Source organism: Dama dama, chromosome 4, assembly GCF_033118175.1.
Source record: "Dama dama isolate Ldn47 chromosome 4, ASM3311817v1, whole genome shotgun sequence".
NCBI classification, from domain to species: domain Eukaryota; kingdom Metazoa; phylum Chordata; class Mammalia; order Artiodactyla; family Cervidae; genus Dama; species Dama dama.
In genome coordinates this window covers 13,806,424-13,827,566 of record NC_083684.1, presented here as the reverse complement: position 1 = coordinate 13,827,566, position 21,143 = coordinate 13,806,424, and the positions used below count along the sequence as shown (strand labels likewise).

General features: G+C 38.4%; 1 protein-coding gene and 1 non-coding gene across 2 annotated transcripts; one reads left to right on the top strand and one right to left on the bottom strand.

Moving 5' to 3' along the window:
- The first annotated feature begins 106 nt into the window (after positions 1–106).
- CMC2 (C-X9-C motif containing 2) lies at positions 107–14,369 on the top strand. Its single transcript, XM_061138110.1, has 4 exons — positions 107–279; positions 7,153–7,265; positions 11,383–11,454; positions 13,995–14,369. The coding sequence occupies exons 2-4, from the start codon at positions 7,185–7,187 to the stop codon at positions 14,079–14,081; spliced, it is 240 nt and encodes a 79-aa protein (XP_060994093.1). The 5' UTR covers positions 107–279; positions 7,153–7,184; the 3' UTR covers positions 14,082–14,369.
- A 6,470-nt stretch (positions 14,370–20,839) lies between these two features.
- Positions 20,840–20,912, bottom strand: TRNAG-UCC (transfer RNA glycine (anticodon UCC)). The gene has a single exon. It is a non-coding gene; the product is annotated as a tRNA-Gly (tRNA).
- Positions 20,913–21,143: the final 231 nt, after the last annotated feature.

The window sequence follows — 21,143 nt, the reverse complement described above, 5'->3', positions numbered from 1 at the left end:
GGCTTGTCGGTTCCCCTTCAATTTTAGGCTCTGCGGCGCCTCAGCGGACTCGCTCTCCCTCCCCTCACAACTCCTGAAAATGGGCTCGTCCAGGCAGGGCGGCGCAGGCGCCTGAGGCGGCGAGCGGCGGGGGCTGGCCGAGCAGGGTCAGCAGTGGAGGGCGCCTTGCCTTCGCCTCCCGGAGCTGGCTGAGCTCCGGCGTCCAGGCCGCGCGTTTGGAGGCGCAGAGTCTTCGCCGGTGAATACTGCTTCCGCTCTCCGGGTGTGGCCACTAGTCGGGTAAGTCTCGGGGGTCCGGGCCGTTCGGAGGCGCGCTCTCTTCCTGGCCGCGTTGTGCGGGGAGGCCGCGGGACACCCACCGGGCCCCCGTCAGGTCCCTCTCACGGTCGCGCCCCGCCGTATCCCGTCCTGCCGGGACTTCCCGCCGGCCTCGGGGGTCGGGACCGCCACGCTGGGTTTCCCGGGGCGGTATAGATCGACCTGAGCTCTCAGCCCTCGGGCATTTTCTGAGGATGAGCTGGTAGTTGAGAGCAGGCTTCGGGGTAGACATTCGGTCTCTGTCTCACAACTCTCGAGCTGGTGACCTTGGGCAGGCTTCTTCCTCCTCGGTTTCCTCGCCTGAGAAATGGGTGTAATCCAGCGCCTAGGTTGTGAGAAGCGCTTAACAACGTGTCTGACACGGCGAGCGCTCCCTACGGTGTACGATTGTTATTGCTCTTGGGGATCCAGGCGTTCAGGGTTTGCTTGTGGGAGCCTGTTAGGGCGCCTCTCAGCTGCAGTGAAAATTTCCACCAGTCCGTCCTGCGATGTGAGAATCCAGTAAGATCCTCATCTGTAGACTTTTCAAGGAAAGTGACAGGCAGATCCCTTTTATCGGGTTTAAAGATGACAGATCTTGTTTCACAATAAGTGGTTTATGAAGAGTTAAGTAAATCCTAGTACTGATTTAAATGCATAAAGGAAGTTTGCAATGACAAAGGAATTCTGTTGTAAGACACTCCTTGTGTCTCCTTTCCTGTTTTACAGGCTGCTGCATATGTTTGGTTGATTTAAAATGACCCTCATTTCCCACCTTTTTTAAAAAAGAAAAACTATGTTAAGGTCTGAATCAGTGCTCAAATCTGTGATAATACTGCATTCAGGAAACATTTATTGGGCATATACTATGTGCATTTAGGAGAATATCTCCTCCCCTGCTAGCCTGTGTGTTCTTTGATGGTTATGGACTAGTTTTTTTTTTTTTTTTTGCTCTGAACTTAAGGTGATTTGACAGAGAGCTCAGCACCAAGAAAGCGGTGATAAATCCTAGTTCAGGGAATGCTACAACTGGGCCCATGCCTTAAGAAATGACGTGAGGTTGCTGTCAGTAGCAGTAGGGGCATGGTCTGTACTCGGACCACTTGTCACCAACTCAGAAGCCTCTGTTTAGATTTGGTCATTTTGCAGCTGTGATAAGAAAAAGTGAGTGGGGAAGGTCGTGCCCTGTTGTGCCTGCTACTTCTGCTCAATACTGTGCAGTTTGAAGTAGAGAGATACTAATTTAACTAATTCCAGAGCTGAAATTTCTGAAATTCGACTTAAAAAATATATATATATATATGTTTTAGAGAGCAGTTTCTTCCTGGAGAACAGATTCTTTAGGCTCTGAACAAGAGACTTCTGGCCTTGTTTTAAAATGACATTAGAAATTGTAACTGTAGTGTGAATTTCTTTCTGGTGAAGCCACACAATAGCAAAATCTCTCTAAAGAAAGCCTTAGTGGCATTAAAATATAGGGGTTCCCTCTTGTGATTATAGATCTGCTGAAGTGTGTTATTAGGATGTTTCCTCTCTTTTCTTCACTAGAGTTCATATATTGCTTGTGCTCAGTGTTTTTTTTTTTTTTTTCCTTCTAAAATTGTGCCACCTGGTGGTTGAAATCTATCATAGACTGCTTGTTAGATTTTACCTCAGAGTCTTGGTAGAATAAGGTGAAGCAGTGAATAAAATAAAGCTATAAGTTTTGTATCTTTAGCGAGAGCTCCCTATTGCTTCAACCCTCCCAGCTCGCCCCCAAGTAAAAGTTACGATTGCTTTGCAGGGACCTATTAGACAGTAATAAAAATATCAGATGTCACAGATGAACATTTTTAAGAGTTCAAGCAGACTGTTTTGATATCAATCTGTGCATACCTGAGGAAGTGGATGGGATTGGCATGGGGAGAGAAGAGTTGTAATTGTGAGAAGTAAACTGTTCTGATGTTTTCTAAATGCCAGTGTAAAAATGGAACTGAAGTTTTGTGTTTAGCTAAATAATAACTCTTTGAATAGAGTTATCCCTCTCTTTCTCATTAGAACACCCCTACACTAAATCTTACCACAAATGAATGTTTCCTTCACTTTTTTTTTTAATACAGTGTGTCTGTAATTATCTTGGTGCTACCTTTTGAAACTGTTTTCTCTATTCTTAACAATAACAAGTATTTATCCTTTGAGTGCAAATTTTATTTTTGGAAATGGCTTAAATTTAATTGTGAACTTAGATTTGAGAAAAAAACTTAAGGATGCAATGTAAGAATATACTCTGTGACATCCTTACTTAGCCAGTCTCTTGGGCACAGGAGGCCAGATAAATGAGAAGTTCACACAGCAGCTTGTTTCAATGTTGGACAGCTCCAGGAAAATGACATCTGCCCCTGTAACTTCCAGTTTGATTTCCAGTCCTGTCCTGGGACACATCTCAGAGTCAGTTCAGTTCAGCCTTTCCCATCAGGTGACAGAACACTTCAGATATACTAATGATACTACATTTGTCACACTTACTCTTGATATAGGTCTAGAGCTAATTGCGTTTTATGGAAGAAGAGACTTATGTTTCAGATTAAGTAGCCAAAGTGATATAACTTGTGAATATCTGTGTCCACAGTTTTTACCTTCAGACCCACATCTTCTCCCTTCAAATCCATTACTTGTCCTACTTATTCTGGCTGTTCTTTTTATCTGTTTTCTCTGTTGTGGGTTTCCCTTAGTTAGTAAATATTCCCAATTTCATGAATGGCTTCCTGTTTAAACCTAACATCAGAGCCATCTCCTTCCTGAGCATTCGCCCCAAGGATATTCAAATTGTCAGTGTTCTGGAACATGGCTGATCAGGACAAGCACAATACTTTTCTTTTTCTTGATGTGGACAGATACTCTTGTTTCTAGTAATACAGGATAGTATTACATTGACTTCTTTGAACCTCAGCCTGCAATTAGTCCCTGTTGAACTTGTAGCTAACCAGAGGTTGTTTGGGGAGTAGTTTTTTCTATCTGAATTTATTTCATTCACAAACTGCTGGGAAGGCATATCTTTCTTATTTTGAAAGTGGGAGAAATCTGTCACGGTGAGAGATTACATTGGGTAGTAACTCTACTATTTACTGTGTGACCTGGGGCTTAGTTTTGCCATGAAAATATGAGTAACACATATTTTGACCTACAAAAAAGCAATTTCTTGTGGTTTAACTGAATTTAAAAAGGTACCTGCTTCCTACAGTTATTGGAAGAATTATGAGACTTGTGCCTGCACATGGTAAGTAGTCAACAAATTATTTCTACTCTAATAATATATTGTTACAGCTTTGAACAAATTTTAAAAATAAGTGTATGGAATATATATTTGACTTTTATTCATTTCATGAAATGTTACTTGAGTTATAATAGAGTTTTTAGAATAGGCTTCTAAAGATGACTACTGAAAGGTGTCAGCATTCATTTAAATGTGCTCTAAGAACAATGTTATTGTTTTATAGTTATGCTTTGTATATTATACCCAAGAGTACCCCAGTACATATGCCTATGCACCAACAGTTAGCCAAAGCCGGTGGATGGAAGGAAGGGGGAGGAAGAGAATATCTAACTAAAAAATGGGGTAGAGGCAAGAGGGGAATGATTGATAAAATGAGGAATTTGTCAGGTAAGGGATAAGATAAGTGTTTAGAGCTTTAAGTTAAATAATAGCTTTCACCAAGAACAAAAAAAGGAAACTACTATATATGAAACCATTTTCTTATTTGATATAATCATCTAGGATAAGTAGGTAGAAGGGAAGATAAGTAGGTAGAAGTACACCATGGCTGTACGTAGAGTAGCATACATATTTGAAGTAAACTTTTAAGGAGAAAAAAAATATGTGCCATGGTATATATTTTTGCTTATATACAATGTGTGTATGTGTGTTTATCTCAGTACCCAAGTGTTTTCTTAAATATTTACTTTGCCAATTAGAGAGAGCTTTTCAGTACCTCAGAAGTTTGTTTCTGAGCTGTAAAAGCACACATTTGAGGGCTGGTTCATAGATATATGCAAAAATATTTTGTTAAATATACTTACAAAATAAAACGTTAAAGACATTTTCTAGATGACTAAAACCAGTGTACATCTTCCTTCAGAAAAAATAAGCAAGGCAGAAGCCAAATAACTCTTACTATATGTAAGTGTAGGTGTATAATATTGATATAATATTAGATAACTTAAATTGCTGTACGGTATGAGACCTCTTTTTTCTGAGGTAGAATATTTATATCATTTAAAAAGACTGTAGTCAGTGACAGGCAAACAAAACTTGAACTTGGCTGTGTTTTCAGTTTCCATTTCCAATACTCAAGTATTTTAACTTGGCACAATGGCCTGATTTGTGATCTTTAGCTGTGGTATGTTTGTGTGTGTGGCAGGGGATGGGGTTGAGGTTATTAGTCACTCAGTGGAACAGTGATTTGATACTTTCATAAGTTGAAATCTGAAGTAGTAGGTATAATTCTCTGCAATTATTTGTTTAGTCATTTTTAAGGATTTCATTTGTCAAGAGTAGAAGGTGGCTAGGCTGTTTGAATTTCTTGAAACCTTTTTCACAACTTTATTAAAGCATAATTTACATACTGTAAAATTTGCCCATTCTAAGTGGATTAAGTGATTTTAGTAAGCTTATACAATTATGCAACCATTACCACAATCCTATTTTAGAACATTTTTGTCACCCAAAGTTTTCTTTTTGCCATTTGCAAATTAATCCTCACTCTCACCTTTGGACCTCCACATTGATCAGCTTTTGCCTCTACGAAATTGCCTTTTCTAGACATTGCATGTAAATAGAATCATACAGTACTGTCTTTTGAGTCTACTTTATTTCATTTAGCTTAGTGCTTTTGAGATTCCTCCATGTAGGCACATGCATAAGTTTATTCCTTTTTAGTGCTAAATAGTGTCCCATTGAGTAGATACACAAATTTGTTTATCCAGTACTTGGTTGTTAGACATTTGGATTGTTTCCAGTATTGACTGTTATGAATAATGCTATGAACATTCATATATAAATCTTTGTGGGGATATATGTTTTCATTTCTCTTGGGTGTGTTCTTAGGAGAGAAATTTCTAGGTCATATGTTAAGTTTATGTTTAACTTAAGAAACTACTAAATTGTTTTCCAAAGTGTCTGTACTACTTAACCTTCCCAGTAGCATTGTACGAGATCCCTTTCCACCACATTGTAAGCAGTGCTTGGTACTGTCTAATTTTTTGATTATAGCTATTCTGGTGGATGTAGTGTCTCACTGTGGTTTAAATTTCCATTTCTCTAGTGACTAGTGATGTTCAGCATCTTTTCATGTGCTTAAATAACCATTCCTATATCCTCTTTGGTGAAATATCTATTTAAATTTTTTGCCCATTTTGGGGGTATATTTTAAACACTGGATTGTTTGAAAACTTTCTTTGTATGTTTTAGGTGCAAATCCTTTGGCATATATGATTTGCAAATATTTTCCTTTAGTGTGTAGCTTGTAGAGCAGCTACACACTATTTTATTTTTTAGAGCAGTTTTAGGTTCCTAGCAGAATTGAGCAGAAAGTACAGAGAGACCCCCTAGGCCCCCGCTGCCCACAGATGCCCTGACTCTCTCCCACAGTCAACATCCTCCAAGAGTGGTATGTTAATTACAATTGATGAGCCTACATTAACATGTCATTATCACCCAAAGGGTGACTTGTCTTTTCATTTTCTTAATTTTGAAAATGGAAAGTTTTTAATTTTGATAAGTTTTAACCAATTTATTCTTTTATGGATTTTGATGTATCTTTGCCCAACCTAATGGATTTCCCTGGTGGCTCAGACGGTAAAGTGTCTACCTACAATGCGGGAGACCTGGGTTTGATCTCTGGGTCAGGAAGATCCTCTGGAGTAGGAAATGGCAACCCACTCCAGTAATCTTGCCTGGAAAATCCCATGGATGGGGGAGCCTGGTAGGCTACAATCCATGGGGGTGCAAAGAGTCGGACACGACTGAGAGACTTCACTTCACTCCCTTTTGCCCAACCTACTGTCATGATTTCTCCTATGTTTTCTTTCTTGGAACTTTTAAAAGACTAAAATAGTTAATTGGTTCTTTCCTTTGGTAATCTCTTCTGGGTTATAGAGAATTGGTTTAAAAGAGAGAAATGGGTGAATAGAGAAATAGGTGAATGTAACTATAGCAAACACCTCAAAATAATGTTTTATCTTAGACCTTGAATGCTAATTTTCTTTTTTGTGAATCAACCAATTAAACCTAATTTCAGGGAATTTTTAGATTCTTGTTTTCATTGTAATAACTGCATTTTATGGCTAGATCTGCTAAATTTGAAAAAAAAATCCACACCTGCATCTTGTTTCTCTTATGGTTTAGTTAGATTTTCTCAGCCAGATGTTATTTTGGAAGAAAGCAGTCTATATTAATTCACACTAATGTGAGACTGACTAATGGCCCTTTAACCGTTATACATTTAAAAAGGGTTAATAGGCCAGTTCTCTTCATTGGTAGGATTTTACCTGAATAAAATGAGTTGTAATCTATTTCAGGAATATGGGAAAAGTAATTGAAGTCAGGCTTGTTAACATAGGCAAGCTGTTTCTGGTAAAGCACCTATTTCGAGGACCAGGTCTCTTGAGTCTGCTTTTTTCTGAACCTGCATGTTCTCTAAATACTCCTGATAACCCACGGAATCTAAGTCATTAGATAGGAAGGTGAGGCTCAGGTTTAATTTGCCTAAGGTCACCTTTCTCTTCTGATAAAGGTCACTGAAATTTCTTATGGAAAATAATTTTAGATCGCATTAACAAATACAGTCACACATATTCAAGACACTCTTGTATCCACAGGTTGCTCTGCTGTGTTCCGTCTCCTCCTAAAGATGCATCCTGACTTATCTCCACACTTGCATACTGAAGAGTGCAACGTCTTGATTAACTTGCTTAAGGAATGTCACAAAAATGTAAGAGTTCAGAAAATAACCCTGAAGCAACAGTGAAACCTAGATACAATACAGTGATGTAAAATGTTATCTCCATTAATAGAAGGAAATGATAATGTCTTAGTATGGATCTTAGCTTAGTAAAGATTAGCAGTTGATGCTTGTTATTTGTTTTTAAAAACTACTTCCTTTTTATGATGAGTAGAAATCAAGCCTAGTAATTTTATTAGGGAGCTTCTGAAGTGATACATAGTAGTTACAATCCATGTTCCTTGACCTCTATCATTATGTGCTTAAAGGAAGTTGAAACATTTTTTATAATTACATGTTAACTAGATTTAAATTATGACTGGCCTTATTTGGCAGGTTTACTTAATAGTTGCTGTGTGCTTAGTCGCTCAGTCGTGTCTGACTCTTTGTGACCCCATGGACTGTAGCCAGCCAGCCTCCCCTGCCCATGGGGATTCTCCAGGCAAGAATACTGGAGTGGGTGCCATGCCCTCCTGGTTAGTGGAATGGAAATAAAATTCCATTTTTAAAACCAAAATAGAAAATAGGCCCAATTTTTGCAATACATTAAATTTGACATTTACAGATGTCAGTGTTTTTTTTTTTAATATATTTGGTGTATGAGACAGTTATAAGAAGCATTTGTGTTTTTAACTTTGCATGATGCATTATTTCCTTTATGTTCTTCATAAACTGTAGATATTTCAGATTCTTATTTAAATGAGTAAAATCTTAAGACTAAAAGTGAGGTAGTAAGGAATGTTGGTGACCTATGAAGTCCGATATTCTTTGAAACAGCATTTCAAAGAATGCTGTTGATGACAATACACTTTCAGCAAACTATTTCCACCATACATCTAGATTAATAATTGATATTGTAAGTCTTTTTAACTTTAGCCATTCTGTGGATGTGTAATAGTATATTATTTGGTTTTAAATTGTGTTTCCCTCGGGCTGATGACTTTAGGCATCTTTTCATGTACTTATTGGCCATTCACATAATGTCTTTTGCCTATATTTAAAAATTGGGTGTTTGTCTTGTTATTGAATTGTAAAAATTCTTTTTATCATTCAGCATACAAAGTGTGTTGTGAATATTTTCTCCCAGCCTGTGGCGTCCTTTTTTATTTTCTTAAAGATGTGTTACAAAGAGTTTGTAAGTTTGATGAAGTCTGTAATAATTTACCAGGTTTTTCATTCATTGTTTATGTTTTTTTTGTTCTAGGGATCTTTGTCAATTTCCTGGTCACAAAGAGTTCTCTCCTATTTTTTTCTTCTGGAAATTTTATAGTTTTAGTTTTTGAAATTTAGGTCTGTGATTCAAATTAATTTTTGTGTATGTTGTGAGGTATGAGTCAAGGTTTCTTTCTCTCCCTGTGGATACCCAGTTATTCCAGCACCACTTGTTGAAGAGCTTTCTTTCCCCACTAAATTACCTTGGTGCTTTTGTCAAAAATCAATTGTCCATATGTGAATGGGCCTACCTCTGGGCTCTCTAGTGTGTTCCACTGATTTATATGTTTATTCTTAACACAGTTGATTTTGACATTATCTTACTGGGGCCACGTGGTCCCATGACTGTTCTGTCTTAATTCACTTGCATTGCATCTAGACTGATCTCTCAGTCCTAAGTTTAATCATTGTTCCCCTTTAATGGCTCTCTTTGCCTGTAGAATAAATTCTACATTTCTTTGTGTTTCGAGGCCTTCATGTACTGGCCCCTGCTTACACTTGGGCTTGACCACCCTCCTACCCCACATCCTTCCTGCTCACTCTGTCTGCAGTTGTACTGGAGCATGTTTCTGTTTTCTAGGCTTTTGTACTTGCTTTTCCCCTTTACTTAAAGGTTTCCTCACTGTCTCCACTTCTCACTTGCTTGATAAGGTTTTATCATCCTCCAGGCTTTATTCTGCTTAATTTGTCATTTCCTCTTCCTTTTCTTTCTTGGCCTGGATTCCCTTGGTATAATTACGCTATACTTCAGTAATACTTTACGTATTATTTCCAACTTTATGGCAGTTACTCTCACACTTTTTAGTCTCAGAACTCCTTTACACTCTTCAGAGTTATTGAGGACCCCAAAGAACTTTTATGTGGGCTTTATCTGTCAATATTTGTTGAATTGGAAGTTAAAACTGAGAAATTGAAAAATATTTATTTTAAAATGACAATAATAAACCATTACACATTAATAGTTATTTTTCATAAAAAAAGACCTTATTTTCCAAAACAATAAAAGGATGAAAAGAATGACATTGCTTTTACATTTTTGCAGTTCTTTTTAATGTTTGGTTTAATAGAATACAGCTGGATTCTCATATGTGCCACTATGCTCAATCTGTGGTGATATTACAGGTCATGTAGCCTCTGGAAAAATCTACTGTACCCTTGTGAGAGAATGAAAGTGAACAAAACAAATAAGATCCTCAGTTATTAGGAAGATAGGTTTTACCTTCTCCTGAAAAGGTTTTGAATAGTCCTGGGACTACACTTTGAGAACTGCTGCTGTATAGTGATCACTTCATATTTTGTCTCTTCCTTCTGACTCTGAGCTATGAGAGTGGGGCCCAGGTCCACCATGCTCACACTTGTGTCCCAAGTGGCTGTGACACTGTCCTCCAGACCTTGACTGATTCACTTATCCAATCAGTAGCTCTGCCAATTTGCTCTCTGGAAATAGACACCAGGTATTGGAGGCTCATGCCATGTGTATACAAGAGCAATACAGTCCAAGGGCATTTCTTTTACTTTTCAACTTTTTATTTTATATTGGAATATAGCCGGTTAACAATATTGTGATAGTTTCAGGTGGACAGCAAAGAGGCTCAGCCATACATATACATGTGTCCATTTTCCTCCACATTCATGGACATTTCTTTTATCAATGCCACTGGGGCATTTTTGGGTTTGTTTTTCATGCGACGTCACAGAGTATTATTCTCATTTGGGTTTAATGTTGAGGTGAAAGTTAGAGTATAAATTAGCTTTTATCTTGAATTTTTTTTTTTAATTTTTTTATTGTCTTGAATTTTTAAAATAAGCTGTATGAATATGGGATGATATCAATAAATATAAAGTAAACTATGAAATATTGCCTTACATTCTAAAAATTTAATCCTGTCTATTGTTTCTGTTTGGCCAGAAGATGTATGAAAAAGCATTGTCCCTTTGTAGTGTCAAGGAGGTAGTTTATGCAAAGGAATTATTTATCCTGAAAAGGTCATTAGGTAATCACTAGGAAACCTTAAATCCTTGCCAGAAAAACTCTGATCATTTATTCAGTGTGGACAAGAAAAGTACATTTAAAGTGGTAAAGAAACAGGGAAAAAAGAAATAGCATGACTGTTACTAATAGCATGACTATTACTAATTATGTGTTGTCTGGTTTCCATGAAAGCCTTAATTATAAAGAAAAGGGAAAAAGTGCTTATTGTTACAAGTTCAGCATTTATGGCATGTCATTATAGGAGATCACCATGCTCTCTGACCTACCCTTAAAAATGGCAATGTGCAAACACACTAATTATGGCAAAGCAGAACAGACTTTGAATATTAGGCATTGATTTCCTTTTATTGTGAATTAGTGACTTGTATCTGGCAAAGACAGGCTGTGTAATATTAGTGTTATGTGTTTTTAATTTATTTTGATGACATTTTGAATAGAGGCAAATGAGAAAATGGCTTTGGCACCAAGCGTTTCATAGGTAACTCTTCTATGGGACAGGAGTGTTTGCTCATGAAGGAAGTTACTGTCATGTCAGTATGGCTATACTGCATTTTGACATCACTCTGCAGTAGAGGATGGATAACATGCCCTTAAAGAAAGGGTATTAGGTAATAAAATGCTTTTCACTAGGTCACTATGAGGTTTTGTCAGGCTAATAGGCTTCTCTTCTATCAAAGAAAAGTCTTCTATTTTTCATTTCTACCTATAGGACATTCCTTCCTTTTTTGTAGGAATGCTGGGGTAAGCCCATTTATTTGTATATTTTGTACTTGTGGGTTAACTGTTTGATTAACTATTAGCCGTTTGCTTACTGACAAGGTGACACATTAAATATTTCAATTCTGAGCCAGAGACCTTAGCATATTATGGGATGAAATATTTTACCCCTTTTCTTCCTTTTAGCACAGCATTCTGAAATTTTTTGGTCATTGCAATGATCTTGATCGGGAGATGAGAAAATGCTTGAAGAATGAGGTAAGGAAAACATTAAAGAATGGAAATGGTTGAGCAGTAGAAAAGAATATTTTGGAGCAATATTATTTATTAATACCATTATTAAGTTGTTTTTTTTTTGGCAAGTTTTCATATAACACCAAAACTTGACTTTATAGGTTTGTCTTCCCCTAAAGTCAAGAGGAGAAATGAAAGCGTCTTCTGGGGACAGTTTTGGAACATTGCTGGTTTTTTTGCATGTACATAAATGAAAGCAACTATCTTATAATAATCACTGTAACTCCTCTGGATGAATTTTAAGGTTTGAGAAGTTGAATCTGTACAGCAGAAAGAATTGTTGATCAGCTTTTAGCTCTAGCAGGTAACTAAAACTCTGGGCCTCAATTTCCTTGTATAACATGAGGAGGCTAGATTTAGGCTCTTTCCAGCTTTAAAATTTGGAATTTCTTTATAATTATAGTATATACAGCCCATAGGGATCTAGTTTGACTTGTTTGGAAAGACTCATTTCCTGAACACAGCTTTAGGTTATGACTTGGACTTGGGCAAATAGCCAAAGTTTATTGACTTTTTGTAGGTACCGCAGACTGAACAGAGTGCATTTTAAATCTTTGAAAAGAAATTTAATTCCATTTCTGTTTTATTCATCAGAAATTTTATGTCCAGAACCTTTAAAAATATGTAACTACTAAAAATCTGCCTTCCAATTTTCATTTTCTGTACTTTTGAACTTTCTCCCCCCATGAGCCTCATATTGAAAGGTATTATATATTTGAAGACATTCAGCATCTATCGTTAATCATTTTTTCCTGGTTTCTACTTTGGGCTTTTTTCCTCCCTCCTTCCTGGAATCCCCTTACAGCGTCTTTACTGTTTGAAGAGCTTCCTGATAATTTTCTTCATGTGCACAAATGGGTATATGTATACGTGTTTTAAACTGATTTTTGAAACACTTTTTCTTTATATGTAAAGGGTATTTTGTATGGAAGCTAAACCTAGGGCTGTCTTCCTTTTTTAATAAGATTATGGAAAAATAAGCCCATGCTGTTTTATTTGGTATAGGTATTTATTTCTTACGTGCTTTCAGTTGTGTGAGATAGCCTTTTTCCTAAGCTTAGATTTTTTTTATCCTCACAGTGATTTTTGTCATTGGTTTGGTGATTATATCTTCATATGAAAATTTCCCCCCCAGGTGGTCCTGAGCTGTCAGGAACTATTTGGTAGAAGAATGTTGGTAGATTTAATCCTTTAAATTTTAAATTCTTATTTTGTCCCAGTTTGTTTTTGTAAAAATTTCAAATTTTCTCCTTGACTACTTTCTAGTCCTCTCTGTGGTTTTTATGTTGCTTCATTTCCTGATTTATAGATTGTTTTCTATCTGTTCTTTCATCCTTCAGTTCTCCAAACCTGTGCTCATTTATTTCCTCTCTGTTTTTAATGCTTCCCAGTTTCCCATTTACTGCTCCTAATGCTCTCCTCCTACCATTTCCTTCATGTGTCATTTAAGTACTTCATTCTCTGAAGCTTTTAACTAGAAAAAAGGTCTGGCCAGTTCTTTCTGACCCTCTCTTTGCTGCTGTGTTGCTGCTTTTGTCCTTTTTATTAAAATAATCAGTAATACTACTAGTTTTGCAATGTCCTCTTTTGTTCCTCTTACTTGTTTGGTTTGGTTTCTGCGTTGTTTGGTGGCATTTTGTGAATAACATAATAGTCACCCTTTGTATCTTTTTTTTTTTTTTTAATTCAGGGGCCATCTTGACTCCCTTTGGAGATTTCATAACATATATTTTAATATAAGCTCTGTTTTAATTTGCTCTATGACTTATTTTATTGGCTATAAAGTACTGTCTTCTGAAGACTTACTTTAGAATCCTCTTTCCAAGCTGATTTTAGAGGCTTCATATGATATGAAGAGAGATATCAAATATTTTTCTCAGAGCAGGTATCCCTCCATGTTCTAGAATTTTCTTCTTTAACCTTTTAAAGCAATAAAATGCCCTTCTCCCCCTAGCAGTCTTATGAGGAAAATTAATGTAGGACAGATAAAAGGAATGTTTATGTTAAAGAGACCTGGTGCTTCATCTGTTATTTGAAGTGGCCCTTCGATGAGGAAAAAAAAAGTTTGAAAATTGCTACTATTCCAGAAGATATGTTAGAACTCTTGAGTCAAAACTTTAGACTTAGAAAACTGCTTAAAGATTATCTAGCCCAACTCCTTATATTTGAGGTTACTGGCCCAGAAAATCAAGTAAGTACCTCAAAGATATGAATGTCAGGGCTCAGGGGACGGAAGCTGGAGTTCCTGGTTAGTGCTCTGCCACTAATCTTTTGTTTCTTTGGCTTCTTTCTGTATCTGACGGCTGAAAGATTTTGATGTCCAGCTGTTTACATGTACTCAGTTTTTTCAACTTGAATCTGCTTTTACTTTTTTCCTACTCTACCTAAGAACTCCTCTTGCACCTTTAAAATATATCTTTATTGGTGTATATATTATAAGCTTAGTATGTAAATAGTGACATAATCTGCTGTCTCTTTTCTCTCCCCTTCCTTTTATTTTCTAGTACATGGAAAAGAGGAACAAGAGCAGGGAACTTGGCAACGCAATGCGAAAGAGACTTTTTAATCCTTCAGAGGAATCTGAAAACTAGATCTTATTTTCACTGGATGCCTTGCCTGAGAGAAGACCCAAAGACTCTTGGTTGGTAACTGAAGGAATCCTGTTGCGTTTGGTCCCTAAAATCCTTTGAATGGAAAGTGACCCATGAGAAATCAAGCCTTGAAGAAGTATGGAAGCCCTGAATCTGGAATGTTTGTCGGGCAGAGCTGTTTGTACCCTCCCTCCTCTACCAACGCATCTGAGACTTCTGTTTCTTTCCTTTGCCTATGACCTGTTAACATTTGAGTACCTTAACCTTCAATAAAACCATTGATTCTAATCATATTTCCTCTGTTCTTTTAGACTGTCTTGGAATTAGGGCTGAATGGTGCCATTAGACTTCTCTTTTTGCAGTGTCGCACTTCTGGAGCCTAAACATTGAAAGCACAGCAAGAGTTTGGGGAAATCCCAGCTGTGTTAACTCTGAAAATGTTCCAACTTGCTTGTTTTTAAAGAGCTCTTTTCCGAAAGGTTAAATGTTTAACACTGATAAAATTGCTTCTGGCTAGGATTTAAGTCTGAGCAGACTTAGCTTTTCCATTTGGTTGAAGGGCCCACCCTGGGTGCCAGCTATCTCCTGGGGCTGTGTGCTTCCTTTTTGCTGGGTGCACGGTTCTTTTTCCCAGATTCATTTCTAGCAGCCATCCTGCCAATGTTCCTTTTGCCATGCAGTGTTTCTGAGACCTGTGAATCTGGAAGCCAGCTTCCAGTCATGGCCACAGCAGGGGCTTGAACTTCCTGTTGGATAAGGTTTTAGCAGACTGTGAGCCATGAATTCCTTGTAGTGAACTCTGTGTACATGTGTGGTAGGAGGCCTTGTTGAGCGTCGGTGTTTACTAGTGATTTCCAGATCACAGGAGGCATTGAAACGGCTGGACATTCATTTAGCAAAGGAGTTAAACAGGGTAACAGATTTAGTGAAGATATGGAGGAAGAAGCAGAATTAATTCTGAGGTCCCTTTTAAGACTCAGATTTATGAATATTTATTCAGGCACCCCTTCCCCTCCCAGCCTCCCTGAGACCAAGTACAGGTACAAAAGTGAGACATTGTGTCTTCAGAAGCTTGTAGTGAGCTGACAAATTGACTGTTAGAGCAGTATCGTAAATACCATGATTAGTCAGGTGCCATGGACACTTAGGGCATCCATGCCCAGCCTTCAGGAAGAAGCCACTCCAAGAAAGCTACTTAGCAAAGATGACCTTTGGCAAACAGTGAAAATGAAATACATTTTTAGGAACTTAAAGTTGTTTAACCTGAGCAGGATACGAGAACTACTAGTAAAGGAAGATCACAAACAGCTTTGAATTCTGTTGCAATTTTATCTTCAGTGCTGTGATAACCACTTGGGGGTTTAGAAGTGATGATTAGGGATTTATGGGGGGCCTTATTTGGAAGGATGATGTGTTTCACTCTGTACTTCAGTAATATTTTTCTGATTATGGTTTGGGGCATAAATTGAAAGAGATGGGAGATTATACCCAGGAAGACCAGTTTGGGTTTTTCCCCAATATAAATGAGAAATTAGGGCCTGAGTTAAAGAAGGGCTTGGGGATCAGGGTTTTGAGGGAAATTTGGACCTAGAGTCAGCATTTCTGACTACGTGGAGGGTTTAAGAAGAGTCCAGGCAGCCTCAGGCGTTTGATTTATGTTTCATGCTGATGGTCCCTGCCCTGTGTGAGAGGGAGTTCAACAGAGGTGTGGTGTGCAGTGCAGAGTTTGCAGTATGTGTGTGTAAGATCCGGATGGAGATGGATGCTTTTAGACTTCTGAGTGTTAGAACCTAGAGCTTATTAGGATCACAGACTAGAGCAGAATTGGGAGATGGCAGCATGCAGGTGGCAGCTAATGCCCTGTGGGCCATGTCTGTAGTGAACTGTGAATAAGTTTATAGAGCAGAATGAAACCTTGGGGTCACTTAATTTTTTAAAACTTGTGTAAGTAGCAGCTTTTTATGGAGCATTCAAGCAATTTGTAAGTTTTACAGAGTAAAAGTTAGGCACCCTCCTTGACACCCCGGGATTCCTTGATGCCCCAGACGTCTCTAGCCGTCAGTTGGGTGAGTTTCCTCTATACATTTACACAGATATTTCAGGTCAGGAGAAGAAGCCCTGTGTGCGGAGAAGGAGCAGGCATAGAGGTAGAAGATAAACCGTAGGAAAATGTGCCTCAGATTGTCAAGGGGGCTAGGGAGGAGGGAGTTTCATTGAGTCAAAGTAGGGCTGAGGTGCCAGGTGGTTTGCTTCCTCTGTCTTGTGTGACCTTAGAACAGTGTAGTGTGGGGTGGGGAGAAGTGGGTGGGAGCCCAGGTGGAGCTGAGGATTCAAGCACCTTTGAAAAGTCTTGGCTCTGAAGAGAAGGGCAGTGCTGTATTGAAAGATGGTCTTCAAAAAAATTGAAAGAAGGTGGGGAGTGGCACTTGGGAATGGATATATGTTGAAAGAATGCCAGAAAAGAAGGATTCATTTGTGGAGTAAAGTTCTTTGAGGATGCGAATATGAATGAGATTCAGGGCTCAGGCTGACAGTGATAATGTTTTTTTCCAGAAGACAAATTAGAAACTTTGAAAACTTGAAGCACTATAGGAAGTGATAAGTATTCCTTTCACAGAGCAATAAATACCTATTTGTGCAGGATGCCGTGCTATTTCTTCTCCAAAGAATTAAGAGGTTCTTTCTGAGCACCAGAAGCTCAGACACACTAACATGGTCGCCAGTGACCAGTGACAAGCTGGTAAACGTTTAATAACTGACTCTCAGGAAAAAAACAAATGAAACCCCTCATTTGTAGCTTTTGCGATTTTCCATGGTGTTAAGTCCTGCCATGGCAGATTTTAAGGTACCCAGCTGACCTAGCTGAAGGTGGCGTAGGGAAGAGAGGTGCGCACAGGGGTCCCTCCTGAGCCGACACCCACCCTCACAACATCCACTGCTCCACAGAAGGAGTCACCCTTGATTGCCCCCAATTGTCACCTTTCCCACCTCCAGCGTTTGGTGAGTTGAAAGTACCTGTAACTGAGGTGTATGCTGAAGCAAGAGTGTTGTGACTTCTGTGGCAGGGTAACTTCAGTCCAGGACTCCTGGAATCCAGAGAGTGTCCGGGGCCCGTCATTTTGTAGAGGAATGAGTAACCATTTGCCAGGTGAATTAGGAAGGAAATGAGACCTGCCTCTGCCCTGAGGGTTGGGTTTGTGTCCCAGGAGCTCAGATGCCTCCTGCCCTCAACCCTCCTCTCCATAATCACACCATGATAGCCATCTCGAGGACTTTGGGGATCTTCCTGGCTGTGTGACTTCTCAAGGAGTGCTCAGCCTGAATTTCAACTGTTATTTTTAAAACGAGGTTGTCAGACTAGTATACAGTGCTGTTTACCTCAAGCTGACAAAGCACTAAGTAATCAGTGGGAGAAAACTTTGTTTTGTAATTTAAAAAAATGCTATGACTGTGAGAGGAAGTTTAGCCAGGGTGTTTTTGCTCTTTTGTGTTGTTTTCCCTCTAAAGTTCCATCTCATCTAGATTTCGCTTCCTACCTTCACATCTCTTTCTGACTGCTATAAGGTACCACCTTTACTCATAGGACTGAGTCATATCCCTCAAGAGTATGGAGGCTAAATCAAGGGTCACAAATACTGCTCAGAGCTCCTCTCCTTGCTGTGGTCTGACTTCCCTCTAAACAACCAACCTTCTTTCTATTGCTGGGGAAGTGCTTTTCATGTCCTGCCCGGAATATTCCAGCTGTTCCTAATTTCTGTGCAATAACATGCACACCTAAGGCCTTGGCCATATGAACCCTTTCTAGTTTTCTAGCTCCTTCTAGGAAGGGAGTTTGTGAAGGAAAAAATGCTATGGAGCTGGCACACAGTGAGCAAGGGAGAGAGGAGGAAGGAGTTTTCTTCATCTACTTAAATTAAATACTTAAGTAGTGTTACTTAATACCTTGCTGTAGTAAATACTTTTCTGCCATCACATACTACACTCTATCCTTTTTAATGTACTTTATTATATATGTGTTTTATGCTCACTGCTAGTCTTATATATTAATATATTTCTAGTTAATTTTTGTTGTCTGAAGCATGTTCTCGCGGATTCCTCAAGAAACAGTTTCTCATGGAAACAGTACTCCCCGGGTTTTGGCATAATGATAACAGTTTGTCTGTACTGTTAAAGAAGGAGTCTTGATTCTAATGATTTTTCTGACTTAGTTTGAAGTCTTTATTGCCTTTGCATAATATTAAATACTATGCTTTCTGAGATTCCTTGGCTTTCCTCTTCCATTTTTATCTGAGCCCTCACTTTTCCATGTCTCTGTTCTTCTATCCTGCTCAGCTTTTATTCTACTCAGCATTTCCTCCCTTTTATCCTGCTCAGCGTTTCCTCCCCAGGGTGGGATCTTATCCTGGAAAGGAACCCTGGAGGATGGGTGTTGAAAGTTCACAGAGGCTAAACTGTTTCACCCCTTTCCACACTATCCAGGGATCCCTTTTTTAAAACAAAAGTTGTCTTTAAATTGAAGGATAATTGCCTTAAGTATTGTGTTGGTTTCTACCAAACATCAACATGAATCACCATGGGCCCCTTTTAACTCACCCACTATTGAAGTAGGCAAAAACCCACCCAGTTGCAACTGCTAGTCTCAGATTGGCTTGTCAAGCTTCGCCATGAATATTCACTGACTATTTTGGGCGCTTCAGATGCCCTATTGCTTCTCTGCTTCTTACTATATAGTAGATGCCGGTATATCACGGCTCTGTGGCACTTGGTTTGCCTTCTGTTTTACTTTGTGGGTTACCTGTTTGTCTACTTTTGTCATAAATATTGTCCATGGGCCTTTTGTTTGTTTGTTTGTTTTGGTATTATCTAGTTTCTCTGTTTTTATGTGGGGATTTGCAAAGATCTAAAATAAATTTGCTCCACAGCCATCTTTCCAGAATTTCTTGTCCTTACCTATCATGTACACCTGATTAACAAAGGCTAGAATTAATCAATATCTCCTGAGTAGAATGTACTTTAACTTATACCTTATCGTTATTTCCTATCCAGAGATGTCTCTAGCTTTTTTATCCCTTAAAGTTTTGGTTTTTAACTTCAGTATGTGTTTAGGTTTGCCATAGGTTGCTTGTCATTCCATCTTGTATCCCACTGTTTCTAACTTTAATTACTTTCCTTCTGAAAAACAAACCTTTGAGGTTCTTTTAGTCAGCGTCACTAGTTGTAAACTCTTTCAGAGTTTGTCTGAGAATGTATGAATTTTGTCCTCACCTTTTATGGTATTTTGGCCGGGTATAGAATTCTAGGTTATCATTTTCTCTCATCATTTTGAAGAACTTTTCTTACTATCTTCTGGCTTATTGTTTCAAATTTTTTATCACCTTACCTTTCTGTCCTGCCTTCTTGGTAATTTTCTTAAATCTATTTTCCAGTTTACTAATTATCTCTTCTGCTTTGTCGTCCCCACTGTTCAAACAATCCATCAAGTTTTTTATTTCAATGACTGATTTTCCCTTTCTAGAAGTTTTATTTGGTATATTTTCAGGTTTACTCTTTCTATTTTCATAAATATTGTTCTTATATTTTCAATTCTTCTATTTTAAATAGTTTTTATCCAATAGTTCTATTATTTGAAGTTTTTGTCTGTTTGCTATCTCTTCCTCATGGTTGATTGTTTCTTTGTGTGTTTTTAATTTCATTATTGTTAGCATATCTTTTGCAGGGTTTATTTAATTGAACTTTGTACAGTGTAACTTGAGGTTATATTCTACTGTATTTGCTTCTACTAGGTCCCCCAGAGGTATTACTGACTCAGAGCCTAATTTTTCTCGTCGGGAATTCCTGGATCACTTGAGTAATGAAAATTGCTCAGGTTTAGACTCAGTGTTATAAATTCTAGGTGAAAATTTTTCTGCTCAGAACTTAAGATATGTCAGGGTTTGCCCGTATCTCCCTATGCTGGTGAGTGAATGTTTTCTAGTTTCCTTTTCTTAGAGGTGAGTGCCCTTTTGATGGTCCTTGTACAATGTGGTATTCTTACTTCCTACACCACTCCTCATACAGACCCAGTGTCTTCAATCTTTTTTTATGTATGAATGAAAACCTATTTCTAGGTTACTGGAACTGGTCCAGGATGCACAGCATCTCCTGATGCTCTTATCTTTCCAGTTTAACAATGCTTTCAACCCCCAAGAATTTTCTTTACTTTATTGTGAGCTCAACTGTACCTTAAAAACCTCATCTGAAATATGTTCTCGCTCTTTTTTTTTTTTTTGGTTCATGCTGACCAGCTTGTGAGACCGTAGTTCCCCAACCAGAGATCAAACCAGGACCCCCCACAGTGGAAGCACAGAGTCCCAACCACTGGACCACCAGGGAATTCCCTGTTTTCTAGTATTTTAGAATAGCTTTTTAGTGGGAAGGTTTTCAGATGACCTAATCAGCCATGTTATCAGAACTGATATTGCACGCATAAAATTTTAACTTTCCCTAGAGGGTGAGTGGAGAGTGAAGGGAGTTGGAAGGAAGGGAGAAGTGAGAAGGGCACGGCGAAGAGAGGAATTGTAAGAGAGCCTTCTTTTCCAGGTGCCTTCATTGACGTTTGGACTCCTGCTACTTAACTGGTCCATGGTGAGCAGTTTCAGCATCACCTGGGAGGTTTGTTAGAAATACGGAGTCTTAGGCTCCATTCCAGACCTACCAAGTTAGAATCTGTATTTTTATATTTAATTTCTTTTTTGCCACACTATGCAGCATGATCTTAGTTCCCTGACTGGGGATTGAACCCATGCCCTCTGCATTGGAAGCGCAGAGTCCTAACCACTGAACCACAAGGGAATTCCTGAGAATCCGCATTTTAATAAAAATGTCCAGGTGATTTGTGTGCACATACAAATCTGACTGAGACTATTTCTGATCTAATTACCTTCCATAAAATGACTATTTTTTTTTTTTTTTTTTGAGGTCAAAAACCTTCCACTCTTGTCGACCACTTCTCTGGCTTTATCTTTTTCTCCAGTTAATTTTTAAACACTTTCCTGAAATGACTTTTGTATTGAGGTATTTGAG